Raw genomic sequence first — 23,596 nt, forward strand, 5'->3', positions numbered from 1 at the left:
GATAGCGGGTGCAGCACCAATCTAGGTTGGAGGGAAGAGAGTTCCAATGCTCCATGTCATTTACCATCTCACTGACCAGGAACCCTCTCCATGACAGAATGGGCTTTGAGGGCCTGCATCTAGTGTTTGGCCAGAGAAACAGATTAAGGTGGGGGCTGGTGTACCCACCAACGACTTCCATGGCTGAGCCTGGTGTTGAAGAACCCCAGGACAGAGGCCATTGTGTGTGATGCAGCTGTGGGCTTTGTCATCCCCATAAGAACCAGGGGGCTGTCTCGGCGTGTCAGTGGCTCAACATACAGGGCAGGACATGCCCTCCATTTCGACTGTGCCCCAGACTGTGAAATGGGGTGTAGTAATAGCCCCGTTGTCATGGTCAGACAATTTCCTAAAGACGTTTGGCCTCACTGCAATGATTACTCCCTACTTGGGTGGGGGGCCCATTATGTTGGTCCACTTCTAAACACTTAGGGAATGTGAAGGATTCCTGAATGCTCTTTTTGAGGACTAGTCTCATCGTGGAATGGTGAGATTCAAGGAGGCACTGACAGGATCACTCCTGAGTCCCCTTTCCAATGCTGCAGAGCCCTGGTGGGTTTTTTTGGGGGGGGCACATAGACTGGACAGTGGCTGGAAAGTATTTGGCACAAGATTCGCGGTGAGGGTGATCAAACATGCACCAGAGCACATAATCATGCCTATTGTGAAGCAGTGAAGGTTGACTTAGCTACCTCCATTCTGTCCATCCCCAAGTAGCCATCCAGAAGGGATGTGCGGTTTGTGAACGGCTGCCCCAGAGCAGCTCTGCTCCCAGCCACACCCGGACCTTCTTCTTCTCACAAAAGCAGCTCTCAGTTGGGTGATGGCAACAACTTCGGTGGGGGAAGAAGCTCCTCCTCCTCTTCCTCTGCTGCATCCTGCAGGCAACTGGCCCTTTTCCTTTGGCCAAGTCCATCCTGTGATGCATCCTTTCCCTGACCCAAGCATGAGGCCATCCAGACTCAATGGCATCAGGTCTCTTGGTTTTCTGACCCAGTTCTGCTTGGTGCTTGGAAGTGCCCGAAGGCTGCTCCTCCACTCAACCATTGTTGTTCTCATTTTAACCATGAAAGAGGCACACCCCACATTTCCTAGAGTCAGCCGGTTCCCCTTCTGCCTACTAATGTGATGCTGGCTTGGAAATGTCTCATTCTAGGCATTCAGAATCTCCAACCTTTCGCAACCTCTCCATTCCTTTCTCTTTGTGTTCAGTCCTTGTCAGAGCTGAATAACTCCAAAATGTCCCTTCGGCTCTTTCTAGATGGGCTATAAAGCACTCTGTGTACAGGTCGGAGGACTCAAACCTTCCCAGCCATGAAGTCCGTCGGTCCCTTCCTTCTGGTGCTTCTTGCCTTCTGGGGTGAGCTGGCATCTGTGTCTGGTCAGAAGAGCCCAGGTGAGTGTCTCCTTTGACTCCCTTTTCCAGACTCCCCATATCGCTAGGCCTCTCATGAAACAGTCTCTAGGTCAGCCTTCCCCTGGGCATCGTATGGCTGTGGTGGCTGATGGGAGTTGTTGTCCAAAATGTCTCAGAGGCACCAGGTTGGGGAAGCCTGCTCTAGGCAGTTGGAAGAGCCCTCGATGGGGCTTCCAACATCTCTCAATCTCTCCTTCTAGAGCTCTACCTTCTCTATAGTATTACTCTGCTGTCATGGGCAAAATGGAATATTCTCCCCTTGGGAAAAAGACATGAACCAGTGAGGGTTTTTTTATGTGTTCTTCCAAGCATTTTCAGACTAGTGGTATTGGTCATATGTATTACATGTCACTGTGTAGCTGTGGAATTGTATTTATAAAGAACATGTGAGCACAGCAGCATTATCACCTTCTGCAATACCCAGAAACTGGTATTTAGAGGCATAATCCCTCCGACTTGGGAGGCAGAGTGTAGCCATCCTGGCTAGTAGCCACTGAGAGCCTTACCCTCCTACATGAATCTGTCTCATTCCTCTTTTAAAGCCATCCAGGTTGGTGGCCATCACTGCCTCTTGTGGGAGTATTTTTTATGATGATGATGGATTCTTATGCTTTTTTTTTGCTTTCATACACCACTTTGGGATTTTTAAATATTAAAGTGGTTTATAAGTCTTTATAACATAAACAAATAAAAATCAGCCCATGAAGTGTGGGCTTGTTCACATGGCAATTTAATTTGAGATCAAGCCTCCCTGCATCTTTGTTTAATTTACAGTGAGCATGTGACGTTTTTTGGAAAGGGAAGGTGTGTTGCTGCATTTCCCTTTAAATGCGAATCAATCCAACCCGTGCACTGATAATCTGAAAAGCAAGGGGGGAATCTCTGCTTCGCAGCGTTCCTCCCATGCTGAGAAGGCTCCCTGTCTCTGCCCCTGGCAAAAGCTGCCCTACTTTGCTTTCACTCACTTCCCCCCCCCCCCCGTTTCATGTCAATTTCACCCCCAGGCTCTCCTGGCTGCTGGAGAGGCTTGCAATTGACAAGAAATGAAATAACCCACACACAGTCCCCTCCTCCATGAGCAATACCCCAGAGGGAGCGTGAATGGGAAACAGAGGGTTGAAAGGTTTTGGAAAACAAGGTGTGTGAATGTTGCAATTCTATCGTGATGGGAAACGCTTCATTTTCAAAACAGATTTAGCTCCCGTGTGAACCAGCCCTGTGATAGTTTTAACCCAGAACACAACTTCCAAAAAAGTTGTGGCACTATAATTATTGTATAATTATTATATTATCAGGGTGTGCCAAAAAACCAGCGTTTGGCAACTATGCAAAAGGGATGACGGATTGGGTGGAGGGAGAGAGAGCATCCAGTTCACTGTATGAACAGGCAAGATTAGCATCCAAGGGTTGCTTCCAAGTAACAGCCAGATCTTTCCAAGGTGCTCCAGTGGAGAGACAATAAGTTAGCCGCGTTGCATATGCAATGATGAACTGCGACGACAGGGGGTTTCTGTCATCCACAGAAGATCCTCTGTGCCCTGCCCTTCCCTTCCTATGTGCCACTTGGATGACCACACATGGACATCCCACATGAACAAAACACAAGCGGGGACTGGAATTTGGCACGGACCGTTTCAGTCTGTTCCTTTCCTTGCTCTCCCTTGGGATGCAGCCATAGCTCAGTGGCAGAGCTGCTGCTGTGCATGCAGAAGTTCCCAGACTCAGTTCCCACCATCTCCAGGTCAGGCTGGGAGAGGCCCCACCCGAAGCCCTAGAGAGCGGCTGCCAGTCAGTGCAGACAGTACTGAGCTATACGGTTCAATGGTCTGACTGAGTGTAAAGGCATTTCATCTGTTCATAGGAACAAGCCCCACAGCTGTAATGTGGCCTCACCATCTCCCTGACAGGCCAGTTTTCTATGGCCAGGGATTTTTCAATTTGGTATGGAGGAGCATATAGTCAGTCATGTGAGCCCCCGCCTGACGTTTTCAGAGGTCCAGGTTCAGAGTTACACACATTGAGCACTTTAGTGAGAATGAGATCCAAGAAGGGGATCTGGAAAGGAAGAGGGAACACTCCCACTAGAGCTCCGCCTTGCCTTTCTGTCTGCTGACAGTGCAACTGGGGTACACGGAAGGCATCCTGGCTTGCAGAACCTCAGCCAAGAAGCTCTTCCCCTGTGGCTGTGCATTTCACGCAGTCCTCACTCAGGCACCTCTGTAGAAAGGTCACCCCCCACACACAACTTTACAACCGTTGGGATAGTTTGTTACAAAACCTTGTGTGTGAGAGAAGAATTTCTGCTCTGCCCTCACCACTTCTACCTGCTTCCTGGGTGGGCTGTTATTCTGCAACCCAACCCCCTCCCGGTGCTCCCAAGATATTTGAAGAGCACCCCAGCTGGGCAGTGGGCTCCCAACTTTGCTTGTTCCATCATGCGCTCCGGAGGCCTTCTGCTCCTTGTGGGGCTCATTGCCTCCTGGGCTGAGCTGCCCCATGTCTCTGGTCAGAAACATCCAGGTAGGTGATCAATTTTAATTTCAATTTCTTGTACGGTCACAGATCCAATAAGACAAATCATCAGATAAAAGAAAACAGTCTATAAAACATTTAAAATATACAATAAAATATAAATATAAACATGACTTTAAAATAGAACATTACAGTTTGAAAGAGAGGACCATCTTACGTATTCTTTGAAGGGCGGAAGGAGGAGGGACAGGTAAGTTTCCCTAAAGACGTAACAGCCTAGCGAGAGAAGGAAGTCAGTCAGAGCATCACAGGTAAAGGTAAACTAGCCTGTCCATCTGGAGGACCCTAGCTCTATCTCCCTTCTGGAGCTTAAACAAAAAAACAAAACAGGAGTTGCTCTGGCCCCACTTCCAGCACTCCCAGGCTCATATGTCAAACATTTATCTGGGTACCATTCTTGCCACTTTGCTGGTGAAAGATCTACAGTCAGACAGATCCTTCACAAAGTTTGGGGAAGGGCCATAGCTCAGCAACAGAGCAGCTGCTTTATGCACTGAAGGCCCCAAGTTCAATCCTTAGCATCTCCAGGTAGGTCCGAGAGAGAAGCCCTGCTTGAAATCCCGGAGAATTTCATTAGGATTTAAAAAAAAAAAAAAAGACCCTGCAGATTGCTGCAGAAAAGTGGAGAACAGAATTTTTAAAAAAGGAGAGCTACTGCCACTCAGTGTAGATAATACTGAGTGAAGAGCCCATGAGACCACCTGTTCCCTGAGTGTTCACCTGATTTACTTACACAAAGCTTATGCAGGGGTTAGATTATATCCGGTCTTTATGGAGCATTGCAGGGCAGTTTCATTGCAACAAAAATTCATCCTGCATTCATCTTGATTGGCTTCTGGGGTGTTTGCACATCTTCCCACTCATCATTCAGATTTCACAGCTGATCAGCAGATAAACCTGTTCCCCTCTGGGTGCAGCTAATGGAAAGGCTTTGATCCGGCGACTAGTGTGTTTACAGCCAGAGTCCGATAAGCCACTTCCAGCGGCACAAATGCAAGGTCCCCCTATGCGCTTGTATTCTTCCTGCAAATAGGGTCCAATGAGCAGCCGGCCTGGGTATAAAGCAACTTTCTGTGGTTCTGTTTAATTCAGCCCTGAATTAAAACACGCTTCCTGTTCTGCTGGCTCCGGTGCGTCTCCACCTCTCTCCTCTGAAAACGGGGGCACACAACACTAGCCAAGCCCCGCCCTCTTTTCCCTGTCAAACCTGGTGGGCGCAGCTTGAGTGAACGCAGCTTCACGGAGATATTGCAGCTGATTGGCAGATCAACCCATTCCACTCCAGGTGTGGCTCATGGAAAGAGTTTGTTCTGGCAAGCAGTGGGTTCATAGCCTACTCAGGGCCTACTCAGAACAGACCCACTGACATTAATGAACCTAACTTGGCCATAACTTCAATGGGTCTCCTCTGAGTAGGACGAGCACTGAGTACAACCCATTCACCCCAGCACTGTTTCTCGGATTTGCAACCCCAAATATATGGGAGTAAATGTCTGCTTCAAAAGCACCCTACAGAACCTCCTGAAGCATTTCCTTGTGAAATGTTGCATCTGGGGGAAGAAGAAGAATCTGCTTTGGGAGAACACTATGAACTACCCCACTTTAATGAAATTAGGTTTACAAAAAGCCACTTCAGTGAACAACAGTGCAAGTGAACGATGGGGAACGAAAACTTAAGACACCTAGCCATTTTGTCTATTGAACGTGAACTTGCAGGAGAAATTGACTCTGGGGAGATAATTCATGATTTTGCAATAAAAAAAGAGCTTTAATCCATTCATCAATTGTTGCGGCTGCACCTTCCAACTTGGGGGGGGGGGGGTCAAAACAATGAAGGGATCATACCTGTATTAGGGCCAACTGAAAAGTTGTGGGACAGTCAGCAAGCTTGTTCAGGCTGGATATTAAACAAAAATAACAAAAAGTGGCAAGGTGTTTTGGGGCATGGATGGTAGACAACCCCAGTGTGAGACTTTCAGAGAGTTTGGGGGGGGGGCAAACCTGTTCTCTGGTTTCAGAGGATTGGGCTTACTGGGTACAGCTGCAGCAGAAGCTGTCTCTCCCCCTGCTTTAAATATGTTTTTCTCTCCACTTCATGAAGCTCACTGGGTGACCTTGGGCCAGTCACTGCCTCTCAGCCTCAGAGGAAGGCAATGGTAAACCCCCTCTGAATACAGCTTACCATGAAAACCCTATTTGTAGGGTCGCCATAAATCAGAATCGACTTGAAGACAATCCATGTCCATTTCCATTTTTTCTGGATCCATTTTGCACACACAATCTCTCTCTCTTACACACACAGCCCCCTTGGAACAGTACGTTTGAGCAAGATTCCTTTGGACAGTGTCTAGTGGACATCTGGTTTGGTCTAACACCGCACAAAACAAAATTTGATGCGATTGTACGTATATTAATTTCTCCCTTTCTGCGTGATCCAAGCCAAACAGGAAGCACGATGACACCAGTGAGCCACTTCAAAGTGAGATTAATGCCTCCAGTGTTACCCTGAACAAGTGTCTGATGAATAGTTGTTGAGTGTTACAGCACAGGGATGTTCCACCTGTGCTTTCTCACAAACGCAATCTGAAGTGCCCCCGGAGATTGTGTGCAATATTTCTCCTGCACCACCACACTGCAGTTCAAAAATGCTGTGGATCTACACCCACAGCACCAGCTGCCATAAGAACATAAGAAGAGCCTGCTGGATCAGGCCAGTGGCCCATCTAGTCCAGCATCCTGTTCTCACAGTGGCCAACCAGGTGCCTGGGGGAAGCCTGCAAGCAGGACCCGAGTGCAAGAACACTCTCCCCTCCTGAGGCTTCCGGCAACTGGTTTTCAGAAGCATGCTGCATCTGCCAGGTCTACATGACAGAGACGAAGCGTTCCATGTACTCTGGAAGATCCCTATCAGTTGCACATAACATCCTAATTCCTCTGTGATGCTGTCCACAACACAATGCAACTTCTAGAACAATGGAGGACATTTCAGGCCCTGGACAGACTACAGGCCTAGCAATTCTGCTTGGATCATTTTGGTTGCCCTCCTCTGCTCCTTTTTCCAGCTCATGCAAAATTCTGCTCTGGAACTTTTCACTAACCTACTTTGAAGAGTTGTTTGTTGTAGAGAGTTTTGTTGTTATGTGCCTTCAAGTCAATTACAACTTACGGCAACCCTATGAATCTGTGACCTCCAAGAGCATCTCTCATGAACCACCCTGTTCAGATCTTGTGAGTTCAGGTCTGTGGCTTCCTTGATGGAATCAATCCATCTCTTGCTTGGCCTTCCTCTTTTTCTACTCCCTTCTGTTTTTCCCAACATAATTGTCTTTTCTAGTGAATCATGTCTTCTCATTATGTGTCCAAAGTATGATAAGCTCAGTTTTATCTTTTTAGCTTCTAGTGATAGTTCTGGTTTAATTTGTTCTAACACCCAATAATTTGTCTTTTTCGCAGTCCATGGTATGTGCAAAGCTCCAGCACCACATTTCAAATGAGTTGATTTTTCTCTTATCAGCTTTTTTCACTGTCCAACTTTCGCATCCATACATTGAGATCGGGAATACCATGGTCTGAATGATCCTGACTTTGGTGTTCAGTGATACATCTTTGCATCTGAGGACCTTTTAACAAGCTAGTGGATCAATTTACGTCACCCAGGAGAACAAAGGGAACAGCAGTTTTGCATGCAGCCAATCAGCAAGCAGAACCCAGAAATTTGCATGCAGGCAATCACAGAAGAAAGCCCAAGCTTTGTGTTTTGGGGGAGGGGAAGAGGTAATTCTCATCAGAAATGTACAAGCCCTGGCAACCCAAAGTAATCATGCAAACCCCACATGGCTAGTCGACTTTGGCTCAAGCTCACATATGAGCGGGAATGAAACATTTTTCAATGAAACAAAAGTGGGTCTCTTTTTGTAGCCGATGGAGAATCCATTAGGATAGGTGGATGTGACACAGGTGGACTAAAGGTTAAAGACCATTCGGTTGGTGTAACAAATGTGATGTACCTTCCACATGTCCACGTCTTTCTCTGATCTGTTACTCAGGGAAATGGGTGTATGCAAGTCCTTAGTGAACAAACATTAACTTTTCTTTCTCACCTTTACCAGTGGTCGTAACAGATTGATTTGCTGCAGCCGCTGAGTTACCTCTGCTGACATTCCAATAGCTGACTGACATGGGTGAATTTCTCTCCACACACACACACACACGCACCCTGCAAAGAGAAATCTCTGAACAGGAGCATGTCAGGGAGAAAAATTCAAACCTCACCATCTCCCTGACAGGCGAGTTTTCGATGCCCAGGGATTTTTTGATTTGGTATAGAGGAGTCATGTGAGCTCCTGCCTGACATTTTCAGAGGTCCAGGTCCAGAGTTACACACATTGAGCACCTTAGTGAGGATGGGATCCAACAAGAGGATCTGGAAAGCAACAAGGAACTTTCCCACTAGAACTCTGCCTTGCCTTTCTGCCTGCTCTGCTGACAGTTCAACTGGGTACACAGAAGGCATCCTGGCTTGCAGAACCTCAGTCAAGAGGGGAAGCCCATCTCTGTTTGTGCATTTCCAGCAGCCCTCACTCAGGCACCTCTGAAGAAATGTTACCACCACCACAGCTTTACAACCGTTGGGACGGTTTGTTACAAAACCTTGTGTGTGAGAGAATAATTTCTGCTCTGTCCTCACCACTTCCACCTGCTTCCTGGGTGGGCTGTTATTCTGCAACCCTCCCTGGTGCTCCTGGGATATAATAGGGCACCCCGGCTGGGCAGTGGGCTCCCAACTTCCCCTCTTCCATCATGCGCTCCGGAGGCCTTCTGCTCCTTGTGGGGCTCCTTGCCCCCTGGGCTGAGCTGCCCCATGTCTCTGGCCAGAAACGTCCAGGTAAGAGATTCCTTCTTCTCCCTCCGTCCAGGCTCATATGTCAAACATTTCTCCAGGTACCATTCTTGCCACCTTACTGGTGAAAGAACTCCAGTCAGACAGATTCTTCACAAAGTTTGGGGAAGGGCCATAGCTCAGCAGCAGAGCATCTGCCGTTTGCACTGAAGGTCCCAAGTTAATGCCAGTCAGTGCAGATAATACTGCAGGAAGAGCCCTTCAGATGACCTCTTCATTGAGTGCTCATCCTAATTTACTTGCACAAAGCTTATGCAGGGGTTAGATTATATCCGGTCTTTATTGAGCATTCATTCAGATCTGTTTGTAGGACAGTGAGATGTCAACTAACATTCATGCTGCATTCATTCTGATTGGCTTCTGGGGTGTTTGCACATCTTCCCACTCATCATTCATTCATCCCACAATTGTCAATGCTTTTCCCCATTGCTTTCTAAACCTCAAAGAGTGCAAGAATCTTTAAAGTGGGTTCATTGTGTGAGGGTGACTGACGGTAGAAACACACTCACTCTTGGGCCAGTTCCAGTGCGTCTCTGCCTCTCTCTCCTGAAAACTGGGGCACACAATGCTACTCAAATCTCACCCCTTTTTCTTGGAAAACCTGGTCGGAGCCAATTGAGTGGGGTTTTTTTTTTTTTGAAAAAAATCGCTTTTAAGAGTGTTCACAACTGATCAGCAGATAAACCTGTTCCCCTCTGGGTGCAGCTAATGGAAAGGCTTTGATCCGGCGACTAGTGTGTTTACAGCCAGAGTCCGATAAGCCACTTCCAGCGGCACAAATGCAAGGTCCCCCTATGCGCTTGTATTCTTCCTGCAAATAGGGTCCAATGAGCAGCCGGCCTGGGTATAAAGCAACTTTCTGTGCATCTGTTTAATTCAGCCCTTTATTCAGCAGCACTGTGAGAACTAGACACTCACTTTGTCTTTAGGAGGAGGGCCATAGCTCAGTTGAAGAGCATCTGCTTTGCATGCAGAAGGTCCCAGGTTCAGTCCACAGTATCCTGTCTGAAGCCCTGGAGAGCTGCTGCCGGTCAGAGCAGGCAATACTAGGCAGACTTAGCATGAGGCAGCCTCCTACGTCCTGAGATCTACCAGCAGGGCTTCCTCAGTTCTGCGTTCCCCACTTCCGGGACCCAGAACCAGACTGCCTTTGGAAATGCAGGTTCCATTAAGCTATCCTAAAAATGGCAGCCATCAGTAGAATGGCCCTTTAAGAGTTTTCTCAGCCCTTTGGAAAGCCGCCCGTCTCCTTCTGGCAGGGAACACCAGTAGTGCTTTGCCCGACAAAGTGCAGCTGTTGGTCTCTCCTGAATCCTCCACCGACCAGCTTCATGGACTGACATCAGTTTGGACTCGATGCCTGTCATGTGAAGTCCCCAAGTAAAAAATCCATGGAGAGGTGCAGTGGTGGCTGAGAACGAGACAGGGGTCCCAGGAGGAAAACCTCACCTCTGTCACGTCAGAAAAGCATTACATTGCCTATGAAGTGGCAGCGCTTTCCTGAATGCCCCCCACCCCACCCGCGAACTGCAAGCGCAGCAGAGCCCCTTCGGAACAGCAGAATTGTCAAGTGCAAAATTGGTGCCACCTGCTGGGCTTTTGTGAGAAGGCAGGAGAAACTCTTGCTGCCAAATCTGATGTCTCCTTTCAGCAGAGATACCCAGTAAAAGATGCAACAAGATGGAGACGTTTGTGAGAGCAGCTTTTCCTCTCATTCCCATACAGGATGTGCAGCATAAGAGCTCACAGTAGACAGATGGAAGCTGCCCATCCATGAGGGAGCAAAACAGAGTTTTTGGCTGCTTATGTCGAAAAGTTCAAACTGGCGATGGATGGATGGATGGATGGATGGATGGATGGATGGATGGATGGATGGATGGATGGATGGATGGATAATAGGGAAAATGCACAGTTATAAATGGCTGAATAGCAAAAGGGCAGCACCAGGCATGACTGGGCCCTTCGACGTGTTCCACCTACCTCGCTCCTGTCTTGTGCCGCTGCGCACAGGGATGCCATCAACCAAGATGGTGGTGGAGGCTTCTCTAAGGGCTGATGCCCTGGTTGCCATCTTGCTTAGTGGCACGCATGCTGCACAAGACAGGAGAGAGGTGGGTGGAGCGAGCATATGGGCAGGTGGCCTGGAAGCTCCTTCCCTGCGATCTGCAGCAGGGGAGTGCAACTTTCCTACCCTAATGTGTACTGAATGCAAGGATTATAACTTGCATTGCACTATATGGAAAAGTCACCCTGGGAACTCAGGAAAGAGAGTCAGTGCTGGCTAGGGGGAGAGGAGAAATTTGGTTCAGTTCACATTGAAAGGTGAATCTATCGAATTTGCACTTTCAAAAAGAAATGTGAGAATTGAAGTGCACTCTTCCTTCAAGATTCACATTTATCCTCATTTTGTGATGCAGTCTCCAACCAAACCAGGCTTACAAAAATGAATATATTCAGTAAAAGCAGCAGAGAGAGATGGCTCCAGTATCAGCAGGGCAGTGAATCCACTCTGCGTTTTAGTCTGAGCTTTCAAGGAGCTGGCCAATGGGCTAGAGCCCTAACACCCAGAGGGGAGTCACAGCCCCACTGACATCAGAGCCACAACTGGTAAAAGTGGTCGTTAAAATGGATGTATTAGTGAAAATAACATACAAAATGCACTATATTAAGAGAAATTGCTTGCAAAAATGTGTCTATATTTCCCAAAGCCACTGGGGGGGAAATGTGTTTATTGGAAAACATTTGCACTGAAATACCACAGAATGTTCATTAGGATTCTTTTTTAAAAAAATCATAAATTGGTGCAGAAGTGTGGAGAACTGACTGTAAGACTGGAGAGAGAATGAGAGAACTGAAGTTGACCCATCCTTCCAATCCCAGTGCTGGTGGTTGCAAAGTTCTTTAGCCCAGGATGAGGAAAAAGCAGCATGATTGATAAACGGAACAAGCCAAAGTCTGTAAAGCACCCTTGATTATTTGCCTGAACAGGAGAGGAGGTGGCAGAATTGCGAGGTGGAGAGGAGTTGAAAAGTTCTCTTTTGTCAGCACCAAGAAAGGCTTCTCTAATGTGCCCTCCTCTCTCCCCCCTCAGGTACAGTCAAGCCTGGCACATGCCCTGCTCTGACCCCAACCAATGACACGCTGTGTGGCCAGTTCTGCTCCACGGATGCCAGCTGCCCAGGGGACGAGCGCTGCTGCGAGAGCAGCTGTGGGCAACAGTGCCTGCTCCCTCATGAAGGTAAGAGGGAAGGGCAGGCCCCCCTCGTGGTGTCAGTGAGATGTCGCCCTTCTGACCAGAATGTGCTCTTGACCACTCACCTGTGCAGCCAGGGCCTTGGTCCATCTCCCGGTAACATCAAGAGCCTTGCCTGTCTCTGCAGTGCCGGCGGGTGTCAGTCGCTCAGAGTCAGGTTAGAGGCATTTCAGTTTGGCCTTCTACCGCCACCCCTGCGTGGCTCGCCTGGACGTTGCAGCTGACCTCCACCGAGGACACTGCCATCCATGCCCAATGGGAGGCATCACTGCATGGCCTCAATCTGGAGACCTACCGGCACGCAGACGGACATGCAGGTCAGCCCAAGTCCTTGTTTTATCATCATCATCATCATCATCATTATTAACCAAAACCTCGCCAGACTGGCAAAGAAGCAAAATATAGGCATGAATTCAAAGTAGAACTATCTCAGTTTGGAGTAAGAGCAAAATAAATGGTTGGTTCCATAATTTCAACATTAAATTATTTGTTCATTTCCTTACTTATGTTTTAAATGCCCCACTTTACCTGCTGAACGTAACTGAAGGTTACTCACAAGTAATAACAACATAACTGAAAAGACACAAACACAATAGCAAGAAAAGAGCAGCATAAAATGACTACATTCCGATCGGCTGTTAAAATCAACCAGAGTCAAACGCCTGGTGCAATTCGGGATGGAAAGAAGTGGACCTTTGGATCATATTTGCAGATCAGGCGGTTGTAACAAGTGGGCCTTGCAACACCACGTTGCAGCATGAAGTGCTGCTGAAAAGCAGTCCCAATGCTTCCTTCCACCCTCCCCACAGTTTTCTGTCATCCCCTCCCAAAAATAACAGTGAACCAGCATTCCATGCTCCGTGCTCTGAGGGCTGTTTTGGGGAGGGTCACTCCCTTGAGAGTCTCCCCTCCCAAACATCCCTTCCCCTGCAAACCTCAGGATTCCTCCACACTGACTGAGATCACCCCATCGGGAGGAAGGATTCATCCTGTAACATAAATGTATTTTGGGGGGCAAGAGAAGCACACTGTCTAAGCGTGAAATTGCACAGTTCAGCTTTTCAGAAACCTCCTTTTTCTCCAACAAACATCAAAGAGGGAAATGTATCGTTCTGGTGGGCTTGGTCTAGTCCTATTACAGGCATATCAACCCTATCTGGAAAATTCCCAGGGGACAGATCTCTGTCCCCACAATCACTCAGTAGCAGAAATGAGTTGCATCCTGCAGAAGGGGGTATGGAAGGGATGCACAGTTCCACTTGTTGCCCACATGTCACTGGTGCACATCTCACATATGTGGTTGTGGCCACACACCAACTGGAAACCAGCGAGGAGTATTGCCACCCAAGACAATCCCCTGTGCACAGATGCTGAGCCCACCATGGAAGAGGCTTGCCTGCTAGAAAGTCATATTAATAAGAGGGATGTCAGGAGGGGGGAGTTGATTGGGCCCCTTCCGGGCACAGGGCCCTGGCATTTGCCCAGCTAGACAAGTGTTGGTGTTGGACATGATTTCAACTGAAGAAAAGGCACTTCGTATCAGAAAATGGTGCAAACACACTGAGTGCTGGCTTGCCACCCCCACAAGATTCACCTGAAGGCCTCTGTGGCCTTTCATTCTCCCCACATCATGTTCTCCTTTCCTCCCCAGTCCACAGCGGATACTGCCCCAAGGTGACACCCAACCCAGGCCAGAAGACGAATTGCTTAGCAACTTGCAACACCGACGGGAACTGTGGCTCCCAAATCCCCTTGCCAATCAAGAAGTGCTGCAGTGACGGGTGCCGGAGGACTTGCGTGGTGGCTGAGGAAGGTCGCTCTTTCTGGGGGGAGGGCAGCGGGAGCTGATGGTGGGTGGCAGTGGGGTGTACGTGTGGGTCTGTGGGGAGCCCCAGCTAATTTCTGCCAAGAAAGAGGGGCTGGCTCAAGCCAGCCTGGGTGCCACTCACAGAATCTCCCCTCCCAAATGTTCGGCTGTGGGGCGAGTAGCAGTGTCAGAGAATTCTGCCGGAAACGGGCGTGGAGGTTTGTGAGGCTCACTTATTTGTCCTGTCTCCAGAATGGGAATCAGTCCAGCAAATGTGTTGAGTTCAGTCCCCATTGGCATTGCATTTCCTTTGAGTTGAAATGAATGGGGTGACATAACATTATGACAGCGTAACTTACATAATTTACATAATTAATTATGTACATTATGCAGACAGTATGATGATGAATAATATAGTTTTTCGCAGAAGACAAACTGCAGCAGAATTCAGAACGAAAGACGATGCCTTCTTAAATGCTAGTGATGACTGCTTCTGGGAACCACACAGGAGGGAAAGGAACTCTACACATGCTCAGAAGTTTCTCCCTCTTGATTATTTGAGTCCTGACTTTCAAACGTCATTCTAGGAGGCCTGAGCCTTACTCAGATTATTCCCCCTGCATGTGTCTGGACCCTGTTGCCATGATCATGCCCATTCCAACAACGTCCAGTCATGGTAGATCTTGTGCACGAAGCCAGGAAAGTCGATTGAGAGCATTGGGGGGGGTAGGTGGGCAGAAGGAAGGGGACCTGTCCTGGGCAGGGGGGAGGGGCAGAGCCGGTTTGGGAGAGACTCGGCAGGACTGTTCTTTGGCTTTCCTGGGCAACAGTAAGGCTGGAGGAGGTGGAACTGGGCACCTGCTTCTGTGGCAAAGATGGAAACCCCTCGTCCTTCCTAACTTTTTTTTTCAGAGCACCCCGGCGTGTGCCCCCGAAGGAAAGTGGTGCAAACCTTTGCCCCCTGCAACGACACTTGCAGAGATGACAGGGACTGTCCCCTCACCCAGAAGTGCTGCTTCACCGGATGCAGCCTTGGCTGCCTGGACTCAGGTACTGGCAAAGGGTCTGGCCATGAGACCTCCCTTCCCCTCCCTCCCTCCAGCATTCTCTTCTGAGGGCACCTGGGCAGGTGCAGCATCATAGACCTAAGGGCTCCAGAGCTGGAGAACATCCCCTTATAACCCTCCATCCATTCCGCCTCTAACAGTCCGCAGTGACCGATGCCAACTGCCGCCTGATGTTGGACCCTGCCTAGCAATCATGACACGCTACTTCTACAACCCATCGCAGAAGAAGTGCTTCCAGTTTAACTACGGCGGCTGCTGGGGCAACAGCAACAACTTTAAGACAAAGAAGGAATGTGAGAAGGCCTGTGGGAAAATCAGTCCAGGTACAGATCACAGTAGTGTGGTTAGAGTGTTGGACTACGACCTGGCAGACCAGGGTTCGAATCCCCGCACAGCCATGAAGCTCACTGGGTGACCTTGGGCCAGTCACTGCCTCACAGCCTCAGAGGGAGGCAATGGTAAACCCCCTCCGAATACCACCTACCATGAAAACCCTATTCATAGGGTCGCCATAAGTCTGGATCGACTTGAAGGCAGGCCATCATCACCATCACAGGTCACGGAATCCACTAATGCTGTGCAAATCCTCCTCTCACTCCAGGGGGTGTTGAGGCCACCCACCCTGGGTTGACCTCGGAACCTCCCCCTTGCCTCACCTTGGATTCATTCCTAAATTAGTTCAGGGGCAGGGCTGCGGTTTAATTAGGGTTTTAAAACCCTAATTAAACATGTAGCAGGGGAAGTGGTGGGGAAAGGAGACCTTGCGCCTCCTCCCCCACGACTGAGTATGACGGGGGTCAATTCTGCAGGTGATGTGATGCCCCCCACAGAGGCATTGATTGGGTGGGAGGCATTGCAGCACCCTGTAGAATCACCCACTCCCTGAACTAAGGGAAGGCCTTTGCATCACCCACAGCATGCAGAATGGACCCCTCTGCTGAAAAGCCATTCAGCAGAAGAGGTGATCCTGTGCTGGTGATGCTGAAGAAGTGATTCCTGCATCCCCCTTCCCAGGAAGAAGCCCCGAGGGATTGATCCTGATGGGGGCAGGGGGGATGCAGCAGGCAAGCTGGCCAGAGTGTAGGGAAGTTTAAGCCCTCCGCTGTTGAGAAAATCTAGATTGTATTATAATTAAGATGTGCAAAGCTAAAGCAAAGTAAAGACAGCCATATCAAAGGTCAGAGAAGCTTCAGGGGACTGATTGCAATGTACTAAGATAAGGACAAAGAAACTAGCTGGGAGTTCTGCTTTATCTTCTCTATGCATATGTAACTGGCAAATAGCCACAAAGCGATGATCTGTCTTTAAGTTTAGTTTTCTTTGTTACAACTGCTTGAGCTGTTTGTAAGTTTCTGTTGGCACGTAGAGCATTGCTGAGATAAGGTATAAAAGGAGGGCCTGCTTTGTAAAAGGCAGGCAGCTTACTTTACGGGTGTGTCCCTATTCTGCAGAATAAATTTGGGTTGAACCTTCGACTGACTGACTTCTCGTTCTTGGTGGTAAATCAGAAAAAGCCTACCAAGGGGAACAAACAGCAATATTTGCAACACTGCTAGTTTCTGGACAATCTGTGTGTTTTTGTTAAGAATTGTATAGTAATGTTGTTGCTATGGGCCATTTTATTTGAATGGATGTTTCTGAATACAGTATTCTGAAAGTCCAGGATTGAAGGTGATATGAGAAGCAGAACTTTGATTTTCGTTCCTTTGGCTTCAAGATCAAATTGGGGGTTTATAAGAGTGAAGGTTGCCTTGGAAATTCTGCCACCCTCTTAGCGTTACGCCCAGAATTCACATTCAGTCTTGCAAGGGGAAGTGGCAGATTGGCACCAGCAATGTGAGCGACCAGTTGCCATCAGGAGTTATTGAAAGAGGACTGTCATCCTTGAAGGTACCCAGAATAAGGATGATTCCCATTTTAGTTTGGTGATATGATTTTTTTTCTTTGCAACAAGATGACTCATATTCTGCGCTCAAACGTTCATCAGTTCATATATATCCATTTGCTGATTTGCAGATGAGGTTTAGGGGGATCTGCAAGGACAGTTGGCATGGGGGTCCATAAAGGGGTGAGAGGCAGAAGAGACCCAAAGACTTGAACCAAGAAGCAAAAGCAAGATCCCAAATGGCCCTGGAGCCGGCACAGTTCCTGTTTGCCTGGTGGGAGAAGGCCGAGTGATTTCTTCCTCTTTAAGGAGGGATTTTGCATCATTCCAGGGAAGGAATACAGGCAGGAAACATGAAGCTGGGATTAAAACCTCTGGAAATGACTCTGGGGAAAAACCCACATGAGTTTGCACCTTAACATTTTCCTGCCCTAAGACAGACCTCTCCCTCTCTCCCTCCCCCCCTCTGGCCACAGAGGTTTGCAAGCTGCCAAAGGATCCTGGCATGTGCTTGGGTTATTCACAACAGTACTACTACAACTGGGCCACCAGGAAGTGTGAGATATTTGTCTACGGGCTCTGCGGGGGAAACGGCAATCGGTTTCACACCAAACTGGAGTGCATGATGGTCTGTGGGAACGTAGGTAAGTGACACGATGTATGGTGTGTGTGGTGGGAAAGGGTGCAAAGGGTGGAGTTCTCTCTCAGCTGTACTGCTGAGAAACTTAGCGATGGTAGAACTCCAACTTACTGCCTTGGGGGTGAAGCCTGCAGAGCATCCAGGCAGGAACTGGGCCCCAGCCACGCTGCTGGCAGCCCTACAGGCAGGGGCTCCATGTGGCAGCCTCTCTTGGCTCCCCTTGCCCAGGCTGTGACTCCTCCCCTTCTCTTTCCCCAGGAAGGACCACTGAGGACTGAGTTACTTGATATGGTCATTGCACGAAAGCATCCGAACTGCAGGAGTGGATGCCAATGTGGCGTTGTGACCCCTCTGGTTGCCCCGTGGCACCGGCCTCCTCCCTCTGCCTGTGGAGAAGCTGCAGGAATCACCTCCCCCTCTCTCCAAAATAAAAGAAACTGGCCTTCCCTGCATCTGCTGCTGAGTCTGGTTCGTGAGTTGCGCATGCTGTGCCTTGTCGAGGAGGCGGGTCCATTAGAGTGAATGGGGCACTCCCCCTCCACCCTCACCCTGTTCTCAGCTGGCCCCCGCCTGCTTGCCTCCTCCCTTACAGCCAGTCAGGGGGTGCCTCTGCATTTCATTGGCTCTCTGGCTCCACCTGCTGTTGGCCTCCCTGCCTTCTGCCCCAGCAGTCCCAATGGGCATCAGCCACCACTGGTCAAGGCACGCCTCTCTTTCCCTCCTGCCCCCATGCAACAGACACATGTCAGAAAGCCCTTGAGCTGTGCTACCTTGGGCCTGGAATGGAAGAGGACTGTAGTTATAGGGTTTTTTATTATTATTAATATACAACAATATGCATACTTGTGAAAATACTATTTGCCCCAAAAAGGGTTCCCCCAAGCATCTCACAATAAAAGAGTTAAAAAGCCTTAATGTAAAATGGGGGGGGGGCTGTGTGGAGCTGCTCTTTGTGCCAAGTTGCCTTCCAGGGGGTCACCAAGACCAGGAGTGTTTCCTGCGCCTTGCAGCAGCTGCCCAAAGACTCAGCCAGAGGTCTCTGCCCCATTCCTTATTCTCCCAGCTCCCTCTCCCCTGTGCTCTCCTCCCTCCTCCTGAATTCCTACAGGATTCCTAAGATTAATTCCCAATCTGGAGCATACACCGCTTATTTCCCTTTCCATTCTCACCACTTTATTCAACACTCTGTTGATAGAATCATTGACTGTGCCAATCCAGTTTGGGAATCAAGAGTGCCCCAAGGAAGCCATACGGATGACGCCAATGGGGGGAGATATGTCCTGATCCAGCAGGCTCTTCTTACGTTCTTAAACAAATTCACGTATAAATCTATGGTGCGGCCGCATTTGGAATACTGTGTACAGTTCTGGTCGCCTCATCTCAAAAAGGATATTATAGAGTTGGAAAAGGTTCAGAAGAGGGCAACCAGAATGATCAAGGGGATGGAGCGACTCCCTTACGAGGAAAGGTTGCAGCATTTGGGCCTTTTTAGTTTAGAGAAAAGGCGGGTCAGAGGAGACATGATAGAAGTGTATAAAATTATGCATGGCATTGAGAAAGTGGATAGAGAAAACTTCTTCTCCCTCTCTCATAATACTAGAACTCGTGGACATTCAAAGAAGCTGAATGTTGGAAGATTCAGGACAGACAAAAGGAAGTACTTCTTTACTCAGCGCATAGTTAAACTATGGAATTTGCTCCCACAAGATGCAGTAATGGCCACCAGCTTGGATGGCTTTAAAAGAAGATTAGACAAATTCATGGAGGACAGGGCTATCAATGGCTACTAGCCATGATGGCTGTGCTCTGCCACCCTAGTCAGAGGCAGCATGCTTCTGAAAACCAGTTGCCGGAAGCCTCAGAAGGGGAGAGTGTTCTTGCACTCGGGTCCTGTTTGCGGGCTTCCCCCAGGCACCTGGTTGGCCACTGTGAGAACAGGATGCTGGACTAGATGGGCCACTGGCCTGATCCAGCAGGCTCTTCTTATGTTCTTAATGTCCTCCCTCCACTCTCGCAGGCAGGATGCCTGAATGACATTTGCTTGGAATCACGACTGCCAAGTGTGCCTGCTGTTGCCCTCAGGTCCTGCTTGCGGGCTTCCCATTATGGGCATCTGGCTGGCCGCTGTAGGAACAGGAGGGTGGATGAGAAGGGCCCCATTTGGTCTGATCCACCTGCAGCCAGTCTCTTAGAATCATAGAACCATAGAGTTGGGAGGAACCTATAAGGCCATCAAGTCTAACCCCCAATGCTGGAATCCAAATTAAAGCTTACCCGACAGTGGGCTGCCCAATGGCCTCTTCTTATGTTCTTATCAAGCATAACACCATTTGCAAGTTAAAAAATCCAACCTCAAGCCTTCATTGAGAACTTTCCTTTTCTCAGTCAAACAATATAGTTGCACATGATGACTCATCACTGGGCCAGCAGTTCTCCTAGATCAGCCTTTCCTAGGGTTGCCATATTCCAGTTCCACAAATCTGGGCAGGCTAATTTGCATATTATGCAAATTATTTGCATATTATTTGTATATTATGCAGATATTTGCATATTAATATTTGGATTGTCCAGTTGTTTTGTTTTTGTGCCTAGGAATTACCACCAAAAACTGGGGAAAGATGTGAGAAATCTTTTTTTTTAAAGCAACATTTTCAGCCTTAAATGCCTAGACTCTAGTTTCCAACACTATGGAGTATTTATTGATTGTTTAAGAGAATTTATATCCTGCCCTTTTGCTGTTAAAAACAGAGCTCAGCACAGCTTACAAATATAATAAAAACAATAAAAATACACAATCAATATAAAAACATAATAAAAACACAAAATAGCAACAAACATAAAGTAAATCAGGGCAGCAGTACGGTTAACCATATACGATATATTTCAAAGATGTGGTGGGTAGAGAAAAACAAGAAGCCAAAACGTTAGGAAAAGGAGTCTTTCACACCACATGCTCAGTTCTAAATACTGTTGCAGCAAGTTTTACAAGTTCCTCCAGTATTCCACTGGTGCAGGCACTCAGACATTCAAAGTATCTGTACGTTTCTTAGGTTTTATAAAAGCAGAGCTTTGCTTAACTCAAAATTTCTCAACCACATCTACACAGGTTCCACCTCCCTACTCAAAATGAAACTGGGCCTGGAAGTGTGCAATAACCCCACACATACCTTGCTAATTAGATTATCAATGCCAGGATGTCTGTCTTATCGACTACTCTCCTGCTCCCCCCCCCACCGGGCATCATGAAAGACCCAGTCCTGGGCTCAGAAACAAAATAAATATCTGGTCCTCTTCAAAGTATTGAGAAGCCTCTTGTTTTAATTGAAATAATAATTATAAATTCTTGTTCTTATCACTAACGGGAGTTAATTATCTTGCATATGCTGCTGTTGCTTTTATGGCTGTAACAGAGTGAGGTTAAAGATAAGTGAAATGCAAATAGGAAAAAAAAAACACAGAAGGCAGTAACACTTTCCTAAATGTAATACCATACCAACCACGACAAGATTCCTATGAGTAAGGCAGAAAACTAAGCATCTCACAACCAGTCAGGATTCCTAACCAAAAACCAAAAATATGATAAATGAAGAAATATTTACATAAGCATGACTATCAAATATATTTATTATTTACACAAACTGTAAAGATATTTATAGTGCAATCCTAAGTTTATTTATTCAGAAGCAAGTCCCAGTGTATTCAGTGGGGCTTACTCAAACAGGGACACAACTGCAACCTCAAGTGATGAGCAACTTCATTCACACAACCCAAAATTCTGAATCATGCCACTTTACGCTGTTTTGCAACTGTTTATACTTGTTGTATAAAGATAAGTGAAATGCAAATAGGAAAAAAAAAAAACAGAAGGCAGTAACACTTTCCTAAATGTAATACCATACCAACCACGACAAGATTCCTATGAGTAAGGCAGAAAACTAAGCATCTCACAACCAGTCAAGATTCCTAACCAAAAACCAAAAATATGATAAATGAAGAAATATTTACATAAGCATGACTATCAAATATATTTATTATTTACACAAACTGTAAAGATATTTATAGTGCAATCCTAAGTTTATTTATTCAGAAGCAAGTCCCAGTGTATTCAGTGGGGCTTACTCAAACAGGGACACAACTGCAACCTCAAGTGATGAGCAACTTCATTCACACAACCCAAAATTCTGAATCATGCCACTTTACGCTGTTTTGCAACTGTTTATACTTGTTGTATGGTTATTGGATTTTAAATGGCTTTATTTCTTGTTGTGAGCTGCCTTGGTTTCCAACCCTACCTCACAGGGGTGTTGGAAAAACCACACACACACACACACACACACACACACTGCAGATGTATAAATACATACAGCCCATATAATAGTTTATTGTCAAACCAGTTGGTCATTGCAGAAAAATCAGTATTAGTTTTTTAAAAATCAGTATTACTTTCCTACAGAATAAAAACTGTAATACCTAAGTAAGCCCTGCCTACTTGCTTTAAAATTGGACTGGAAACAGAAAGAGTTAGAACACAAACACAATTCTTTTTAACATTCACTCCAAAGTCCCATTGATTTTCAGCACATTCATAACCATGTCTACTCAAAAGTAAGTCCTATTGAATTCAATGGGATTTACTCTGGGCATATGGGATTAGCATGCTTTTACAAAAGCAAGCATTGGGAAGGTTTTCAAAACACTGCCCAAGATCTGACTCCTGCACACAAGAGGAAAAAAAACTGAAATGTATATACTTACCCAATTTATGAGATTTTCAGATAAACGGGGGTGGGGGGTGAAACCACCATTTTGTTTTCTAGACTGCCTCAGGTCAATGCAACTGAAACACAATCCCTGATTGGCTGCAATGCTGAACGGGCGGGGTTAAAGCTACAAAGTGCTATAGTACAGTACTGTTTAAAGAAAGATTTAACAGTCGGGGGGGCGGCTGACGTTTTTATGTATATCTCAAGAACCGGACCACCTAGAAACTTAATTTTTTTTTAAATTAAAGCTGAGAATCCGGGCCACGTAAGGGGCTAGCCGGGCGCCGGGTGGCATGCATAGAATCCGGGCAAAACCCGGCTATATGGGCAATATGGCAACCCTAACCTTTCCCAACTAGTGGGCCACCAGATGTTGCTGGACTACAACTCCCATCAGCCCCAGCAAGCCAATGGCCAATGGTCAGGAATGCTGGGGCTGATGGGAGTTGTAGTGCAGCAACATCTGGTGGCCCACTAGTTGGGAAAGGCTGTCCTAGATGAAAAGGTGCTCATGGATGCTGGGCAGGACCTTTTCTGTGGCAGGATCCTGACTGTGGGACTCACCAGCGAGGACCCCCCCCCCCGCTTTATGGCCGTTTCTCACAAGAAAGGGAGAGAGGAGATTCTAGGTTAACCACCTGTAAACACAGAGAATGCAGAATTGAAGCAGCACTGTGTGGGGTCACTGTGACCTCGCCCCCAGCACTTTCTGTTCATGGGTTTCTCAGTCACTCCAACAGGGAGAGAAGGCCCCCAGGAATCAGGGCCCCCCAGCATGGCAAGGGGTGGGGGAAGGAAAGGATGTGTTTCACTGGAGCTCAGAGAACCAAGGCTTGTGGTGGGAGGATAGGGGTGGGGGAGAGGCAGGCAGAAAGGAGAGTGGATAGGATCCTCAGGGGTATGGGGTTGTCTTCAACAGAGGGTAGAGACACGCTCCCTGTTCTGCCGGTTCCGGTGCATCTCCACCTCTCTCCTCTGAAAACGGGGGCACACAACGGTAGCCAAGCCTCGCCCTCTTTTCCCTGTCAAACCTGGTGGGAACAGCTTGAGTGAACGCAGCTTCACGGAGATTTCGCAGCTGATTGGTAGATCAACCCATTCCCCTCCAGGTGTGGCTAATGGAAAGAGTTTGTTCTGGCAAGCAGTGGGTTCATAGCCTACTCAGGGCCTACTCAGAACAGACCCACTGACATTAATGAACCTAAGTAGTAATACAAGACCACCTCATGTCAAACAGCTAAGCCCCGCCCCTTTTGAGTTTGATGGATGATGTCAGCGGAAGTCCCACCCCGG

At 47.7% G+C, this 23,596-nt stretch overlaps 1 protein-coding gene across 1 annotated transcript; it reads left to right on the forward strand.

Moving 5' to 3' along the window:
* Positions 1-1,138: 1,138 nt before the first annotated feature.
* LOC133386930 (WAP four-disulfide core domain protein 3-like) lies at positions 1,139-17,985 on the forward strand. Its single transcript, XM_061630746.1, has 7 exons — positions 1,139-1,435; positions 11,980-12,126; positions 13,793-13,954; positions 14,861-14,998; positions 15,156-15,338; positions 17,377-17,544; positions 17,799-17,985. The coding sequence occupies exons 1-7, from the start codon at positions 1,354-1,356 to the stop codon at positions 17,816-17,818; spliced, it is 900 nt and encodes a 299-aa protein (XP_061486730.1). The 5' UTR covers positions 1,139-1,353; the 3' UTR covers positions 17,819-17,985.
* Positions 17,986-23,596: the final 5,611 nt, after the last annotated feature.

This window comes from Rhineura floridana, chromosome 6 (assembly GCF_030035675.1).
Source record: "Rhineura floridana isolate rRhiFlo1 chromosome 6, rRhiFlo1.hap2, whole genome shotgun sequence".
Taxonomy (NCBI): domain Eukaryota; kingdom Metazoa; phylum Chordata; class Lepidosauria; order Squamata; family Rhineuridae; genus Rhineura; species Rhineura floridana.

Excerpts from the sequence above, each read along its gene's own strand:
- LOC133386930 (XM_061630746.1), top strand. The coding sequence starts at position 1,354 with ATGAAGTCCGTCGGTCCCTTCCTTCTGGTGCTTCTTGCCTTCTGGGGT. Across the intron at positions 13,955-14,860 it reads TTGCGTGGTGGCTGAGGAAG|AGCACCCCGGCGTGTGCCCC; the intron begins GTCGCTCTTTCT and ends TTTTTTTTTCAG. Across the intron at positions 14,999-15,155 it reads CCTTGGCTGCCTGGACTCAG|TCCGCAGTGACCGATGCCAA; the intron begins GTACTGGCAAAG and ends CGCCTCTAACAG.